Here is a 17,775-nt window from a genome sequence, read left to right as displayed (position 1 = left end):
GAGAAGGCCACTAATCTTGATAGAGGAAGTCTTGAGAGATTCTAGAGTTAACAGTGAAGAAATAAAGGCTGACTCAGACAGTGATAACTTCCAAAAAAATGGAGGGAGTATTTGCTTGGCTGGTAGTACTTGCTGACCAAACTGGGCTTGGTGGCTCATGTTTACAATCCAAACATTCGGGAGGCTGAAGCAGGAAAATTATCACAGGTTCCAGGCTTGGCTACAGAGTAAGAACACACCTTAAAAAACAAAGCAGCCAGGCCGATGGTGGTGCACGCCTTTAATCCCAGCACTCCGGAGGCAGAGGCAGGTGGATCTCTGTGAGTTCAAGGCCAGGCTGATCTACAGAGCAAGTTCCAGGACAGCCAGAACTGTTACACAGAGAAACCTGTCTTGAAAAACAAACTAACAAACAAAAGTGGAACAAATCAACCTACAAAAAATGTGCTGACCATCCTTGATCCTTCCTTCTTCCTGTCAGTGTTGGAGCCTCCTTAACTCTCCCTCAACATCTCCCAATTTTCTTTGCGACACATAAGCACAGACAGTTAGCTTCTCCTGACAGAGAGACTTGAGGAAATGATCTGTCTTCATCACCAATGAACCTGGAGCAGCCCTGGGCCGCTATCTCAATGAGAAAACTTCTTGTAGTGTCCATCTTTCCAAGAAGAGGTGGCTGAATTCCCTTGGGCACTTGGAATGTATTTTGTTAGTGATCCCTTCCAATACATTGTTCAAAGGCAATTTGTCTCCAAGTTTGTGCTTGCTGGCATGTGGGCAGATGATATTGAGGTTATAAGTTGTTTTCTTTCTTCTTTTTTGTTTTTTGGGTTTTTGTTTGTTTGTTTGTTTTGAGACAGGGTCTCTCTGTGTAGCCCTGGCTGTCCTGGAGCTTCGTGTGTAGACCAGGTTGGCCTCACAAAGATCCACCTGCCTCTGCCTTCCTAGTGCTGGATTAAAGATATGCACTGCCACATAACCCACATTCTGTCCCATTGAGTGTCAAGGAACTCAGGAACTGTAGTGCCCTGGCAAGTTATCTGAGTGACAGGGAGCGGTTTCTGCGCTTACTGCTCTGCAGCATTTAATGCCAGCAGAGGCTCGCCATCATGCTGACTCAAAGCAACTGAAGGTGTTTTGCCTGCTTGCTTTTAGAAGTGTGCATAGAGAAAAGAAGGTAGTTTCATTTATTCCTGGGCTGCTGAAAGCCTTTAGCCCAGTCTAGGGTAGCCAGACAGCAAGGGTGTTTCTCTACTCTTGGGAACAGGCCAAGCTAGACTGCCTGCCTATAGCCTAGCTTGTAACCGTGGTCAGTCTTGGTATTCACTTTTGATACAGAGTGGAAAGAAACCCCTGACCCCGATAAGGTGGAACTCCTCACTGTGGCTTGTTTGGCCTGTGTGCCAGACAAGGGCTCTCCTTGCCTCTCAGATGGCATTTCCTCTTGGCAGGTGGCAGTTTACATAGCTGGACTAAGGAATGCTGGAGATAATCCTTTTGCTATGGAGTAAAGTCCTTTTTCTGTACCCAGTTCCTTACCTAGCATCCCTTCCCTACAAAATTAGTCCGTACAGTATACTATAGCAAGCAGAACATTAGACAGGGTTCATGTAATAGAGCCCACAACCTGGGCAAGAAAAGGGGCAGGCCAGGACTGTGGCTGTGACCCTGGCACACATGTCTGGGAAGGGCAGGTCTGTACTGATGCGACTTGCCTCTTTTGGCTAAGGAAATGTCATAGTCTCCAGGCCTCTGTAGACCTCTGCTGGCTTTTCCTGCCTCCTCACTACAAGGCACACCATACTATTCTTTTCTTCTGCCTGTGGTAACCTCACATCCTTGTCTGCCAATCCTAGAATGTCCTGAGACTTCAGGGATTCTATCTGCTTGCCTATGGTGCCACATTTTGGGTGTGGCCTTCTGACCTCCACTTACTCTCTTTCCAAAGGCTCTCATGGCTTCCTGTGGCTCTGCCAAGGTGTGGATATAGATCTGGCATCAGGTTTTCTAGACCAGGCCTTGACATTACTCTGCAGCCTCCATAGTGACCTTCTAAATATAGTGTCAATACACTGGCACCACCAGTGCCTCCTCATTTGGAGGCTTCCCTGTCACTGGCAGAGGAGATGACTGTTCTTGAGAGGACTTGGGGTAGCTACCATCTGTAACTCCAGTTACAAGGGATCCAACACCTGTTTCTGACCTCTGCAGGCTCCAGTCAAGCACACAGTGCATATACAAGTGAAATAAGTCTTTTTAAAATATAAAAGCAAGGGGGCTGGAGAGGTGGCTCAGCAGTTAAGAGCACTGACTACTCTTCCAGGGGTCCTGAGTTCTATTCCCCAGCAACCACATGGTGGCTCACAACCATCTACAATTCAATCTGGTGCCCTCTTCTAGCAGAACACTGTATATGTGATAGATAAATAAATAAATACATTCTGACCACATCACTTCTTTTAAAAAAATATATATATATATAAAAGCAAAATATTCTTGAAGCAGAATTTACACATAGACTGCATATTTTTATGTTTGTTTGTTTATTTACCTATTTAGTTAGTTAGTTTTTCCAGGACAGGGTTTCTCTGTGTATCTTTGGAGCCTGTCCTGGAACTCACTCTGTAGACCAGACTAGCGTGGAACTCACAGAGATCTGTCTGCCTCTGCCTCTGCCTCCGGAGTGCTGGAATTAAAGGTGTGCACCACCACCGCCCAGTTTTGTTAGCCATTTTTTATTTATTTTTATTTTATGTGCACTGTTACTTTGCCTGTATGTTTGTCTGTGTGTGCCCTGGAACAGGAGTTACAGACAGTCTTTAACTGCTATGCAGGTCCTAGGGATTGAACCCAGGTCCTCTGGAAAAGCAGCCAGTAGTACCCTTAACCTCTGAACCAACTTTCCAGCCCCTTTGTTAGCCATTTTTTAAAGAATCCTTTTCAGAGATGCATAATAAAATACTTTTGGATGAAATATTTAGATTTATGAGATTCCTTCAAAAAAATCATCCAGTAGGTACCAGGACTTGTGCACCTGGGTCTTAGAAAACTGACTTGGGTAATGAGAGAATGAAGAAAGAGCAGATAAACATACAGAAAAGCTGGGATCTGGTGGCCATGAGTTCTGACGGACGTGCACTAGCAACCAGGAAGCTCAGATCTTTTATTGTGTACAGCTGAAGGAGGGGGTGGGCTAGCTAACCTTGGTAAGAGCACCCTAGAGAAGCAGTTTGAGGCTACAGTCAACTGGTTTTAGTTAATGACTAATCTTTTATAAATGCCATACTTGGGCCAGAGGAAGACTTTGTCATTCTCCTGAACCTGACCCACAGAAGGCCTGCCATTCTCTTGGGTCTGAGGCATTGGGTTCCTTGGCATGGCAATGTTCAAGTCACTGACACACATTCACTCAGGATTTCATCAGCTCCCCACAATGGAGGGAGGGTCAAGAGATGGGCAAGGGTAAGGTATAGATAAAATACGATTAGCTAAGTACTGATAATTTTGTTTTTGTCTGAGACAGGGTTTCTCTAACCCTGGCTATCCTAGAACTTATTCTGTAAACCAGGCTGGCCTCAAACTCAGAGAAATTCAACTGCCTCCTGAGTGCTGGGATTAAAGGTTTGTACCACCACATCCAGCCAGTGATGATGATGGTGATGATTGGTTTTTCGAGACAGGGTTTCTCTGTGTAACGGTCCTGGCTATCCTAGAACTTGCTTTGTAGATCAAGCTGGCCTCAAACTTACTGAGATCCACCTGCCAATAATTCTTTTTTTTTAATATTTACTTCTTTATTATGTACACAGTGTTCTGCCTACATGTGTGCCTGCCTGAAAGAATATGGCACCAGATCTCATTATAGATGATTATGAACAACTATGTGGTTACTGGGAATTGAACTCAGGACCTCTGGAAGAGCAGCCAATGCTCTTAACCTCTGAGCCATCTCTCCAGCACCTTGATAACTCTTAAAACCAGAGAATGGGGCTACTGTTTTCTAGTTTGGTGCATATCTGAATGGTTTTCATTTTATTTTATTCTGTGAGTGTTTTGCCTGCATGTGTGTGTGTGTGTGTGCACCATGTGCATGCCTACTGATGGTTATGAACCATCATAAGTATACTGGGAACCAAACCTGGATCCTGTTCAAGAACAACAAATTATCTTAACCACTGAGACATCTCTCTCATTCCACAATATGATATAAAAATTATTAAATAGTCAGATCTCTTATAAATTAAGACCAGCTTGGTCTGTATAGAGTGTTCCAGGATAGCCAAGGCTATACAGAAAAACCCATCTCAAAAAACCAAAATAATAGCTATTATTATTATTTCACTAGAAAATGCAATTGAAGAGATTCAAGATATGTTCCAGTTGATAGCATGCTTACCTAGCATGCTTGAAGTGCTAGATTTGATCTCTAACACCCTGTAAACCAGTACATGCCTGTAATCCAGAGCTCCAGAGGTAGAGGCAAGGCAGAGGTATCAGAGCTTGAAGATCAACCTTAGTTACATCACGAGTTCTAAGATGTCCTGGACTAGACCCTGACCCCAAAAAGGCAAATCATTTTATAGCAGAAATAGTCTATATCAATAGAAACCTTATTAATCATATTTATAACTGTGAAAATAAGTCAAATTTGAAAGAAGTATGATTATGCCAGAGTGGGAATAACTTTGCTGATTACTAAATTCTCCATAGTTTTGTGAATTTACATTTTTACAAAAGTTTTAGAGTGGTGTCATTGTTACTCATTGTACAAATCGCTACATTGGCCCCCCCCCCTTTTTTTTTTTTTTTTTTTTTTGGTTTTACGAGACAGGGTTTCTCTGTATTGTTTTGGAGGCTGTCGGACCAGCCCGGCCTCGAACTTTACAGAGATCCGCCTGCCTCTGCCTCCTGAGTGCTGGGATTAAAGGCGTGCGCCACCACCGCCCGGCTGGCTCCCCTTTTTTACCGTGTCACTGTATGAATATCTGTGTCAACACTGATCTTGGGATAATGTGACTCTGAGGACATAGTTGTTGAGCACCTAATGTGTAGTAACTGCTTGTTGGTGAATAAACATCTTTGGTTTGAGCTACTGAAGGCTAATGGCACCAGTTTCAGATAAGGTTGAATGTAAGGGATTTGGAAAGCTCTTTGATCAAGAACTCCAAATAACAGCCAGAAAATTGAATTAAGAGAAGCTAAATTAGTTTGGGGGACTATGAGATGGCTTAGTGGTTAAGGTGCTTCTACCAGGCCTAGGTAACCTGAATTCATGTTCTGTCCCTTTATGGTGGGTGGAAACTCATGCCAGTTTTTACAGTGCAGGTGCACATGATAAATGTGAGAAGGTGAAAAGAGAATAGCAGGTAGGCTTGGTCTCCCAAGTTTATAATCCCAGTATGTAGGGTCCTGAGTCAGGATTATTGTGAATTAATGACCACACTGGGCTACACAATGATTTCCTTCAAGCTTAGGCTACATCTTAGTAAACCATGTCTCAAAAAGCAAAAAGCTACACATCTGTAATCCCAGCATTCAGGAGGCAGAGGCAGGGAGATCACCACAAGTTGAAGTTTATTCTGGTTTACATAGTAAGTTCCAGACCAGCCAAAGGTACAACGTGAAACCCTGTCTCAAAAACAAAACAAAAGCCAAAAAAAAAACCCACAAAACAAAATATATGAAATTAGAAGTGAAGCAGCTAAGCATGTACTCTTAAGATGTGGCAGTTCCTGGAAGAGGAGAAAGAATGGTCAGTGGAAGGAGCAGAGGCCACGTTTATGTGAGCCTGCAGCCCCAGTCAAGATTCTGAAGGCTAATATGTTTTGGTTTTGTTCTTCAGGCCTGGTGAATAATGTGGTGTTTACCAGTCACGCAATGGAACAGAGGCACCCTCTCCTTGTCCAGCTGCAGACCCTCATCAGGGCTGCCAATCCTACTGCAGCCTTCATTCTTGCAGAAAATGGGATTGTTACGAGGTAAACGTGTGCAGACTCCACTCTATGTGCCCAGCTTCTCTCGCAGATACAGCACCTGGCTGGATCACAGCGTGTTCCTCTGTATCTCAGACACACATGGTGGAGGGAAAGCCCTGACTACAGCATGTACATACACTTTTAACAGCACTGGGGAAGTGCATCTCTGTGGGCATGTGTATGGAAGCCAGAGGTCAACTTTTTTTGTGTGCATTCACAAAAAATGTAAAAAATATTGTTTTGTTATCCAGGGAAATATTTCAGTCGGTAAAGTGTTAGCCATACAAGCATGAGGGCCCCAGGTTGATCCTCACCACCCATGTAAAAGGCTGGGTGCAGTGGCACATGCCTGCTAGCAGGTGCAACACCCTACATCAGTCCCTAGCTACACACACAGACATAAGGTAGAGGGCTGAGACATGACTATGTACCAGGTGCTTGCCTGTGCCTGGGAACGTCAGAGGAGGGCATCTAATTCCCTGGAACAAAAGCGATGGATGATTGTAAGCCACCATGGGAGCCTGGAATGAAACTCAGGTCCTCTGCAAGACTAACAGGTGCTGCAGCCAACTCTCTGCCCCACCTTTACATTCTTAAGATCTGGCAGGCACTGTGTTGATCAAATGATTAAATAGCAAAAACAGTGATGGGACATTCTGATACTGTGTGCCTCTCTGTTATGAGTCAGTAAAGACAATATCACCTGGCTCCTGATCACCATCACCAGATAAACCAGGCTTGGTGGAATATGTCTGTAGTCTCAACACTTGAGGAAGTAGAGGTAGGAGGATCAGGTCATCCTCAGCTACTTAGTGAGTTCAAGGACAGCCTGGGCTACAAGAGACCATCTGTCAAAAAAAAAGTTTCTGATTCAGTGAGTCATGGGTAGGACCTGAAATTCTACATTCATAGAATTGCTGATCATAGTACTAAGTTCCTCAGATGTAATAGTATATTGTGGTCCTGTAAGAAAAAATATTTTTGGCCGGGCGGTGGTGGCACACGCCTTTAATCCCAGCACTCGGGAGGCAGAGGCAGGCGGATCTCTGTGAGTTCGAGGCCAGGCTGGACGGATAGCCTCCAAAACAATACAGAGAAACACTGTCTCGTTAAAAAAAAAAGAAGAAAAAATATTTTTGTTTTGTTTTTGGCAGTTTTGGTTTTGTTTGTTGTGAGATAGGGATTCTATGTAGCCCTAGATGATCAGAAACTCACTCTGTAGACCAAGCTGTCCTTAAAGTCACAGAAATCTGACTGCCAGCCGGATGTTGGTGGCACACGCCTTTAATCCCAGCACTCAGGAGGCAGAAGCAGGTGGATCTCTGTAAGTTCGAGGCCAGCCTGGTCTACAGAGCAAGTTCCAGGACAGCCTCCAAAACAATACAGAGAAACCCTGTCTCAAAAACCAAAAAAAAAACAAAAAAAAAAAAAAGAAAAGAAATCTGACTGCCTCTGCTATGAGAAACTATTCTTTGAATATGCATATTGAAGTATTTAGAAGCAAACTATTATGCCTACAACTAACTTTCATATTCTTTGTCAGGAAAAAAGGCATGCATGCATGTGTGGAGAGGTTAACACTGACAATCTGAATTAACCTGGGACTTTTCTGCTTCTCTGTGTTTTTAAAGGAATGAAGACATTGAGCTGATTCTCTCAGAAAACAGTTTTTCAAGTCCCCAGATGCTACGCTCTCGATACTTAATGTTTCCTGGCTGGCAAGTATCATTACTGAATAGTAGCTTTAAAAAGAAATATGAGCCACATCTACAGCAAAGAAAGAACAGAAATGACAATAGAATGCATGCTTCACAAGGATCATGCACACGTGTTAACTGGTATAACATGCCATGTCCCATAGCCTTGCCAAGGGGCCAGGGCTCCACATTCTGAGTCTCTCTGTACATTGCAATTCCAGGGGTCATCCTGCAGGCACCAAGTACAGTGGGTCTTGGTGGCATGCACCAAGGCTTAGGTAAAAAATTGCCTTCCTGTCTCAAAGTTTAAACACACACACACACACACACACACACAAAACCCTAAGTTTAATGCTCTGAGTTTAACCCTGTTCTTAATGGGTTTGTGACAAGCTGTGTGACTGCTGAACTGAAAATTTAGGGAACACAGCAGGGGCATCTCATCTCCTTAGTTCCTTCTAGAGAAATATGTATGTTTTAAGTTGCCCACCATGAGATGGGCATGTTTGGAGTGTGGAAAGTAATCCTAGCTTTTTGGAAACTGAAGCAGGTGACTCTCCAGTTCAAAGTGGGGGCAGGATGGAGTGGGAGTGGAGTGGGGTGGCTTCTACTGTGTTAGGAAGGACTCCTAGTATCCTTGGGGTCTGAGGGAGTACACAGGCCCTTGACTTTAGGGGGAGCTACTGCTAGTCTAGAAAAGTTAGACCTGTATTCTCAAGGAGGTCTTGCTCCAAGGAGCGAACATGCTTTCCAGTCTCACAGTGAAGCAGAGGTGTGCACATTGGAAACAGTGCTTTAGCTGGGCGGTGGTGGTGCATGCACTTGGGAGGCAGAGGCAGGAAGACATCTGAGTTCAAGGCCAGTCTGGTCTACAGAGTGAGTTCCAGGTCAGCCAAGACTGTTATACAGAGAAACCCTATCTCAAAAAAAAACAAAAATCAAAAACAAAAACAAAAAAACAAAGCCTGAAGTTCAGTCTCTATCCCCATATAAACTAGGTGTGGTACCCCATACTTTTTTTTTTTTTTTTTTTTTTTTTTGGTTTTTCGAGACAGGGTTTCTCTGTGGCTTTGGAGGCTGTCCTGGAACTCGCTTGGTAGTCCAGGCTGGTCTCAAACTCACAGAGATCCGCCTGCCTCTGCCTCCCCAGTGCTGGGATTAAAGGCGTGTACCACCAACGCCCGGCTACCCCATACTTTTAATCCCTGTATTAAGGAGGTGGACGTCCAGAGGATCAGAAATTTAAGGTCACCTTTGTTTACAACCTAGTATAGGTAAGACCCTAGATCATACAGGGGGAAAAAAAAGAGGAAAATATATTGTAAACAAATAAGTGTATTAGTGAGAGAAGATTGAACAAATGACAAATTATTCATCCCAAAATAGTATATATAACACTGAAACCCCCCAAACCCTGAATGGTTGAAACGGGGGCAAAGGGGATTACATCTTATTGTCTATATGCATGAATCTGTCAAAGCATTAAAACTACTTGTTGTTACATTATGAAAATTATTTTAAGGTATGAAGGCAAATTTGATTCCGGATCCGTCTTTCCATTGATGGTTCAGATCTGTGTATGGTTTGAGCGTCCTCTGGAGAAAACCCGCTTTGTGACCAAGTGTAAAGGTGAGCTGTTGTTAGGACATGATTCACCCCGATGGAAGAATTGTCCCTTCCCTGTGGCTCCATTTCAGTCAATATCCTTGGTGTTTTCTCCATACCGTCAGGATCAAAAGCAGGTAGGGGGTTTGATGAGCTCAGAGTTCCTGGGTCTGATAACATGTGGCCACACTTTGATCCTCCGAGGGAATAGTGGCAGAGGCCCTGGACCGGAGGAGATGGAGATGGAGTTGGAAATGGAGATGGCAGCTCTGAATTTTGAGCCCCTCCTTTGGCCCTGACCTTCCCAACTATGTTGGCCTAAGCTTGGCCTCTACGTCCAGATAGCTGACATTCTATCCTTTTCCTCCCCAGCCATTCAGTCTTCCATCAAGCCAAGTCCCTTCTCTGGAAATATCTACCACATCCTTGGCAAAGTGAAGTTTTCAGGTAAATGCATGGTGAGCCTTGGTAGCTTGGACACTCACGCTCATGGTGTAACCTCATAGTCTCTCCTGGCACTACCCTGCTGGAGGACTTTCTGGCCCAGTCCTCTCTCAGAGTGGAGAATCTTCCCTCTGCTCCTGGGTTACTCTCCACATCTCCTTGACTCCACATTTCACAGACCTACACCCCACATGGTCATCCATGGCTTCCTCTTTCCTTCCTCCCAGACTTGACAAAGCCAGAATTCCCAATCTAGTCAAAGTCTTGGAACTCTGCTTTTTTTTTTCTTCCTTTTGTTTAGTAAGCTTTAGACCCTTAGAGCCCTTAAAATCCTGTTGATTTTCTGAGGATGGGGGTCAGAGAGGAACTCAAACATGTCACCTCAATGTTGAGGAAGAGGAGCAAATGCCAAGGAAAAAGAACAGCATTTGCCAAAGTTCAGAGGCAGAAAAGACAGGAACCACAGCAGTTTATTGCATCTGAGGAGATGAAGGATTTCTGCTGAGGGCCTCCAAATCTTGGAGCAGTTGGGCTACAGGATACAGCCATTAAAACCCAGCTAATGTGTGTCAATGCTTTCTTCCACTCTTTTATAAATCTGTGTTACTTACATTTATGCAGGTTTTGCCCGAATGTATGTGTATACCATGTGTGCCTAGTACCCATTTATATCCCCTGCACCTGGAATTATAGATGATGTGAGCCACTGTCTGGGTGCTGGGAATCAAAAACTGGTCCTCTAGAAGAGCATTCACCACTGGCCACCTCCTCAGGTTGCTGCCCCTCAAGCTGCTGGGTAGTGCTTAGTTCTTGGTGTCACAGCCAGACACTGCATTTAGCCTCTGGGGAGATGTTGCTGCTTCCCTGGATGTTACTATCAGTGCAGAGGCCTCTCCTTTTACAGCCTTGCAGAGGCAGTGGTGAATGGCCCAGCTTATCTTGCCTACAAGTCTTTTCTTCCTCTTATGGTCCTCTGCCTGGTTAAGTGTGTGTCTTATCACCCACACCAACCGAGCCATAAACTTCTATTTCATCCTTTCCAACTTACCACTACTCATCATGTCAGTTCTTAGGAATCTGTCAACCTGCCAACACTTACAGTGTAGCATTCTTTTTTTTTTTTTTTTTTTTTTGGTTTTTCGTGACAGGGTTTCTCTGTATTGTTTGGAGGTTGTCCTGGAACTCGCTCTGTAGACCAGGCTGGCCTCGAACTCACAGAGATCCACCTGCATCTGTCTCCCAAGTGCTGGGATTAAAGGCGTGCGCCACCACCACCCGGCTTATAGTGTAGCATTCTTTTGTGATTTGATCTCATGGAAAAATGTGTTCTCTGTGCAGATTCTGAAAAGACCATGGAGGTCTGTCACAACACTTTGACCAACTCCCTGAGCATTATGCCAGTTTTGGAGGGACCTACTCCACCACCCAACTCAAGAAGCACACCTCAAGACAGTGGGCAGCCAGAATGCTACCTTGTGTTCATTGGTTGCTCCCTGAAGGAGGACAGCCTCAAGGACTGGCTTCGACAGTCAGCTAAGCAGGTGACTTGCAAAACCAACATAGCTGAGCCCAGACACAACCAGCACACTCCACTGACTCTGGCCTTCTTCCCTCTGACACCCACCAGTATACACCTCAGGGCTCAGTCAATACTTAGGGACATTTTAGGATTAAGAAGCAGCCTGTGGGGGCAAACTCAAGGCAGATATGGCAATATTGTGTTTTGTTTTGTGTCTGGGTTTTTTGTTGTTGTTGTTTGTTTTTCTGAACAGGGTCTCTGTGTAGCTCTAGTTCTAGGCTGTCCTCTGTAGACCAGGCTGACCTCGAACTCACAGAGATCTGCCTGCCTACCTTTGCTTCCTGAGTGCTAAGATTAAAGGCATACACAGCTACCACCCACCTTGGTTTGGGGGTTTTATTTGTTTTTCAAGACAGAGTTTTTCTGTGACAGTCCTGGCTGTCCTGGAGCTATGTAGACCAGACTGGCCTCGAACTCACAGCCCTACCTCTTGAGTGCTGCGACTAAAGCCTGGCCCTATGTACTTTTTTTACTTTTTATTTTATGTGTATGGGCGTTTTGCCTGCACATATATCTGCACCACATGTGTGCTTGGTGCCTGTGGAGGCTGGAAGAGTCAGAAGCCCTGGAACTAGAGATGCAGATACCTGGGGGCTAGAAGTCACTCCCAGGTCCTCTGGAAGAGCAGTGCTCCATGCTGCTGAGCTTCTTCCAGCCCAGTACTGTGGACTCTGACGCCCAGATGCTCTAGAAGCTGTGGTGCTAAGCGCAGGCAATATCGGTAGTTTGGCTTGTCTGGAACTCCAGGAGCAGAGTTGCATGGGCCCTAGGTTTTGTCCATTGATACTAGCCTTATAGGAGCTATGAGCTGCCTCTCACGGGTAAATTATGCTTTTGCTTTTCCCTTCCTAGTTTTTCTTTTTGTTTGTTTTTTTTGGTTTTGTTTTTCAAGACAGGGTTTCTCTGTATTGCTTTGGAGCCTTTCCTGGAACCCACTCTGTAGACAGGCTGGCCTCAAAGAGATCCTCCTGCCTCTGCCTCCCCAGTGTTGGGATTAAAGGTGTGGGCCACCAACACCCAGCTCTGCTTGTGCTTTTGTTTTTTTTTGTTGTTTTTGTTTTTTTGTTTTTTTTTTTTTTTTTGGTTTTTCGAGACAGGGTTTCTCTGTGGCTTTGGAGGCTGTCCTGGAACTAGCTTGGTAGTCCAGGCTGGTCTCGAACTCACAGAGATCCGCCTGCCTCTGCCTCCCCAGTGCTGGGATTAAAGGCGTGCACCACCAACGCCCGGCCTGTGCTTTTGTTTTGAAGGGGTGTTTTGTAGGATGTTAGTTGTTTTTTTGACTGAGGTGGTTAGGCAGACTCTCACTGTGTAGGCCAGGCTGGCTTCAGATTTTTAACCCTCCGGCTTTAAGCCTCCCAATTGCAGGGATCACAGGTGTGTGTCACCACTCCCTGCTTTGGATAATGTCTTAAATGCTACTAGACTGTGAAACCTCAGGCACTCAGTTACCTGTTGTGACTTAGGCACCTGAATCTGCCAAAAGGCAGGAAGGACTATGCCCATTTGCAAAGCACTAGGCTCTACCATTTGTTTCCGACTATCTTGCAAACCTCTGTAGTGGGAAAGGAGTTTCCTCAAGGGAGTAGACAAGCAAGATATTATGTCCACAAAAGCTAGTTCATTTGCTCTTCCTTCTGGGATCTTCGATATGTAACTGACTCACACTCCTTTGAGCCTTCAGCTACCCTGTATTCCCTCAGCTCTGTTGAAATGTGTGTTCTCTCCACATCTACATAGAGGCCTCAGAGGAAAGCTCTGAAAACCAGGGGAATGCTGACCCAGCAGGAGATCAAGACCATCCATGTGAGTGGCCTACCTTCCCCTAAGTGCTTGTCCTAGACTTGTAGTGCTGTCCTGGGTTTGTTCACAGAGTCAGGGACGGTTTGTAGGATATCCTGGCAGTCTTGCTTCTCTCTGGACACAAAAGGAAGCTGGTCAGGAAACCTGACCTATAGCTTCAGTAAATGGAGTGGCCACTTCTGCTGTGACCTGTCAATGAAGTGGAAGAGATCTGGTACCTGTAAAAGGACTGGAAAATGGGAAGCGTGAACTTCTCAACCTGCCCAAGTAGTTTTACAAGATCTCTGCTTAAGACAAATTACACAGAAGTCAGCTGAGTCCCAGAAGAAAGTCATATAGACAGAGCTGTTCGTAGGAAAGCTATGGTATCCTAAGGCCAAAGTGAGATTTCCTGGGTAAGTGTTAATAGCAAACTGACCCCAAACCTCTTCCCAAAGCCCATGCACACTGAGGCCTCAGGACAAAAAACCAGAAGCTACATTCTAAGTGCCATCATGGACTGCTGCTAGTCCCAATGTCTGTGCATCATGTTAGTGCCAGAAGAGGGTGTCAGATCTCTGAAACTGGAGTTACAGATGGTTGTGAACTACCATGTGGGTGCTTGGAATTGAACCCAGGTCTTCTGAAAGAACAACTGAGCCACCTATGCAGTCAGCTGGCCTGGAACTCACTATGTAGACCAGGCCAGCTAGCCACAAATTCCTAGATATCCACATACCTCTGCCTTCAGGGTACTAGGAATAAAGTCATGGGCCTCCATGCCCAGGTGTTTGTTTTGAATGGATGAATGAATGAATGATAAAAAGTTGTCAGATTATTCAAGAGGATTCTTTTCCAACAGGTGAAACGCCATTTGGATCCCCTTCCTGCAGGCTACTTTTACAATGGCACCCAGTTTGTTAACTTCTTTGGGGACAAGACCGATTTTCACCCACGTATCCTTGGAATCAGTTTAATCCCAGTGTGAAAATATGGGAGATGCAAACTTCTCCTGTAAAATGGGTATCTGCTAGGACCAGCACAGCTAAGTCCTAGGAGCATACAAGGTCTATAGTCCTGAAGGAGCTCACAGGGACAAACCCCACAGGCACCATATTATCCTTTTAAAGTTGTTGGTTTTTTGGTACTTTGTTTTTTTGGCTTTTTGAGAGGGTTTCTCTGTGGCTTTGGAGGCTGTCCTGGAACTTAGCTCTTGTAGACCAGGCTGGTCTGGAACTCACAGAGATCTGCCTGCCTCTGCCTCCCGAGTGCTGGGATTAATTGAGCAGTGTGGTTTTAAGGCAGCATTGGTAACAACAGGGTCGTGACATACAAAGTGAAGATGGCCTGTTAGAGCAGTCTGTGTGTAAAGAGAAGGACAGGATGAAGCACAAGACTGGCAAGCTTCAATGTGTAATGAAACCCAAGAGCCCGGTCTAGGACTTCATGATGCCTGTTGCCCTCCTTGTAGCTGAGATGCTCTGTGTCAGACAGTTTGGTGTCCCATACCTCACCTGCCCACAGGTCCCCCTAGGGTAAGTGCTCCTTCCTGTTCTCCAGGCTCATATCTTACCACCTTAACCAGGCGCCAGTCATGGACCAGTTCATGAATGATTACGTGGAAGAGGCCAATCGGGAAATTGAGAGGTACAACCGGGAGCTGGAGCAGCAGGAATACCGCGACCTCTTTGAGCAGAAGCCCTAAAGAAAGCTGGGCCTGTGCCCACCAGAGATGAATGAATGAATGGGTGTCCATCTTTCCTAGGAGGCCCCTCCTGAAGGGGCTGTCTCTGTCCTCCCTGGCCTGTGCCTGCCGTGTAGTACATGTTGTCTTTATTCTCCCTTCTCTCTGCACCCTCAGTGGGGGCTGTGCACAGGATGAGCAGCTCTGGTGTCTGATGAAGCAATCTCCCTCAGACTGCTGGGCTGAGGAGAAGCCTTTGACTTGCACAGTGATGCTGTTGGGATTTAGAAGGAGCCCTGGTTGCCTAAGCAGTGGCCAGGCAGAGATCTACAATGCCTTCTAGATGAAAGCACTTTTGTGGGATGAATGGAAGCAAGATAGGTTGCTTCCTGGAAGTGTGATGCCCCTGCATTAATAGCAGCACTCCCGGGGTTGGTCTAGGTGCTGCTGTGGCATTGCTGTGCATTCAGAGACAAGCAGACCTGCTGCCTAAGCCCTGGCAGTCCTGGCCTCCCAGTCAAGGTGAATATCCCTAACTGGTTAGTCTTGGGCCCAGGGTCTAATCGTTTGGGAGCTGTTGGTCTCTGACATCCAGCCTCGTCACTCTTTGTCATGGAAGGCAATACATTTCAGAAAACCTCCCCCCGAAACTGCCCCTGAATTTGTTTACTTGGTTCCTGGGGACCAGGAATTTCAAGAATTCTGATATCCAAATTAGAATCCCCTCCAGTGTTCCAGTGTTTTTTTTTTTTTTTTAGGTTGAACCGTACAGCAAAGGTGAATTAGTTAGCATCCCAAGACTGACCTTCCTAATTAGAGTGGGGAACAAGGTCACTAAAGGGGACGTCTGCTAGGATGTGAGAGCCTCTGCTGTTTGAACTATAAACGTTTTCTGAGTTTCTTGGACTTCTTTGCATGCCTTAGGAAGAAGCACATAGGTAAAGCCAGCATCGTGTTCTGTGATGTGGAGAGACTTTGAGGAAGGGCCCTGGCACAACAGAGAGGTACATGGAGCTTATGAGGCCGTGCGCTCATAACAGAGCTCTCTGGGCAAAAAGCAAAGTAATAATCAAGGCTTGTCAGTGAAATATACTTTTATTAGGAAAAAAGCATTTGAACAAATGAGCCAAATTACAAGTACCATTTGGATAAGAAATCTTGCATTGAGAGAGAAAGGCCCATATGCTCCAATCTCAGCTCCAAAATACACTGGTGACAAGGCTCTCCTGTCGAGCTCCAGTCTGGAAATCCCCGACTTCTGGCTGGAGTTCAGTAGCATAGATCTTAAGTGCAATTGATTAATAAGCAATGACTTATCTTCACCAAGCTCTTTTTAAAAACTAAAATTTGAGCTAGCAGCCTTAGAAAAGGGAAAGGGGACCACAAAGCTATTTCATTTCCTTTGGGGGTGGGGGGAGAACCACAGGCCATTTCATTTCCTGCAGGGTTACTGTGAAATTTTCAATGGAAGCTCTGGATTAAGAGCTCTGGCTGCTCTGGCCTGGCAGTCTGGCTGCTGCACAAAGTGTTTTTAAAGAGGGGTTGGGGCCACGCTGTGTGTGAACTTGGTTTCTGACCACTGTCATAGCAATGTGCTTTCACCAACCTGCCCCACTGCCCCGTTCTCTCATCAGAGGGAAAACTGATTACCTCAACACGATTATAAAACTGTGGGTTTGAAGAAAAGGCGGAATATTCAGAAATTCTTTGCCAGCTGAAGCCTCCATAGATGTTCCCAGCCTGCTCGGGAGTCTAGAGGGGCCCAGCAACCACACACTGTGAGTTCTTTGAGGACCAGGAGAGGGCCAGGCTTCTCCTGGACTGTCCCCTACAACCTGTGCGTCTCTTGACTTTGACGATGCGATTGGATGATCCACTTTGACCTTTGGGTCAAACAGTGTGGTCTGAAGCCATCTCCTGAGGAAAAGCGTGGCTCTGTTTCAGCCTTTGATCTTAGAAGTGGATAGATAGCAGGGACCCAGCAAGGGTTTTAGGGATCAGTTCCCAGGACAGGCAAAGTCCTCCAGGGGCTTTTGTGCTTTCCACCAGCTTCCCTAGTAGCAGCTTCAGTTTTATCACCAGAGTGAGTGTGATAGTGGTGAAGTCACTGAAGTTATGGGTTGTTTGTTTTAATGTGGGATTTCCCCTTGATGATTGGAGGGAGGAAGCAAATATAGGAGCCAGGTTGGCCCCACCAAGCCCTCAGGCTCTTGGACCTGAGGCCTGAACACTAGCCCTTTAGGCTGTGATCAGTACAAATGTCCCTCCTAAATCCTGTTAGGATTTTGGAGAATTTTTGCACAGTAATAAGCTCTGGCTTCTCAAAAGGGAAAAGTTCAACTCAAAGACTAAACTGTTAAGTATTCTAGCCGTGCTGCTAACTAGTTGATAGCTGTACCTCAAAAACTGGTGGGAGGTGGCTTTCTCACTGTCCCTCAGTCAGATACTAATGGAAGAGCTCCCTTACGTGCCAAAATTCACTTTTATACTAGTTTTTCAATGCTTTAATATTTGTAACTTAAATTTTACAAATTCATATTTACAAACACTACTATAACTTCAGTGAAACTGAACTGTGTGATTGAAGCTTTTTGCTTATTATAGTATTTATTACACTACTTAATTCAGTAAATATATAAAAGTAGCCTTCAATTTATTTTTATATTATTTTACATGTTTTTACCTGCAGTTGTGTCTGTGAATTTCCCTTGGATATTAAGATGTAATGCTAAGGACCAATAAACTGTCACTCAACAAGTTGCCTCTGTCCCTGACTGTCCCATGTCCCATGTCCCAGGTATGGCTTTGTAAGGTAGAACCTGGGAACTGGAGACTTTCTCAGTCTGGCTGGGTTGTTCCTGGCTAGGACTGCTGAGAGGAGCCCTCGAGACTCACACTTGGAGCCCCCACAGAGGGTAAAACACCATACAGTTACCCACCCTGGCTTATACACTTGAGGAGCCCCAGGAGCTGGAGACAAGGTACACAAAACTAACCATCCCAAAGAAAAGC

General features: G+C 45.3%; 1 protein-coding gene across 2 annotated transcripts in view; it reads left to right on the top strand.

Annotated features, from left to right (window-relative positions):
• Positions 1-17,520, top strand: part of Dnaaf9 (dynein axonemal assembly factor 9) — a 130,320-nt gene extending 112,800 nt beyond the window's left edge. For both annotated transcript variants that reach the window (XM_040746302.1, XM_040746301.1), the window contains exons 30-37: positions 5,843-5,978; positions 7,607-7,693; positions 9,195-9,301; positions 9,650-9,724; positions 11,060-11,262; positions 13,038-13,103; positions 13,942-14,035; positions 14,672-17,520. In XM_040746302.1, the coding sequence (XP_040602236.1) occupies positions 5,843-5,978; positions 7,607-7,693; positions 9,195-9,301; positions 9,650-9,724; positions 11,060-11,262; positions 13,038-13,103; positions 13,942-14,035; positions 14,672-14,784 (881 nt within the window). In that variant the 3' untranslated portion in view covers positions 14,785-17,520. The remainder of the gene's footprint in view (positions 1-5,842; positions 5,979-7,606; positions 7,694-9,194; positions 9,302-9,649; positions 9,725-11,059; positions 11,263-13,037; positions 13,104-13,941; positions 14,036-14,671) is intronic.
• The last annotated feature ends 255 nt before the right edge of the window (positions 17,521-17,775 follow it).

Source organism: Mesocricetus auratus, unplaced genomic scaffold, assembly GCF_017639785.1.
Source record: "Mesocricetus auratus isolate SY011 unplaced genomic scaffold, BCM_Maur_2.0 Super-Scaffold_100004, whole genome shotgun sequence".
Classification (NCBI taxonomy): domain Eukaryota; kingdom Metazoa; phylum Chordata; class Mammalia; order Rodentia; family Cricetidae; genus Mesocricetus; species Mesocricetus auratus.
Note: the sequence above shows the minus strand (reverse complement) of the source record. Positions and strands in the feature narration are given on the sequence as shown.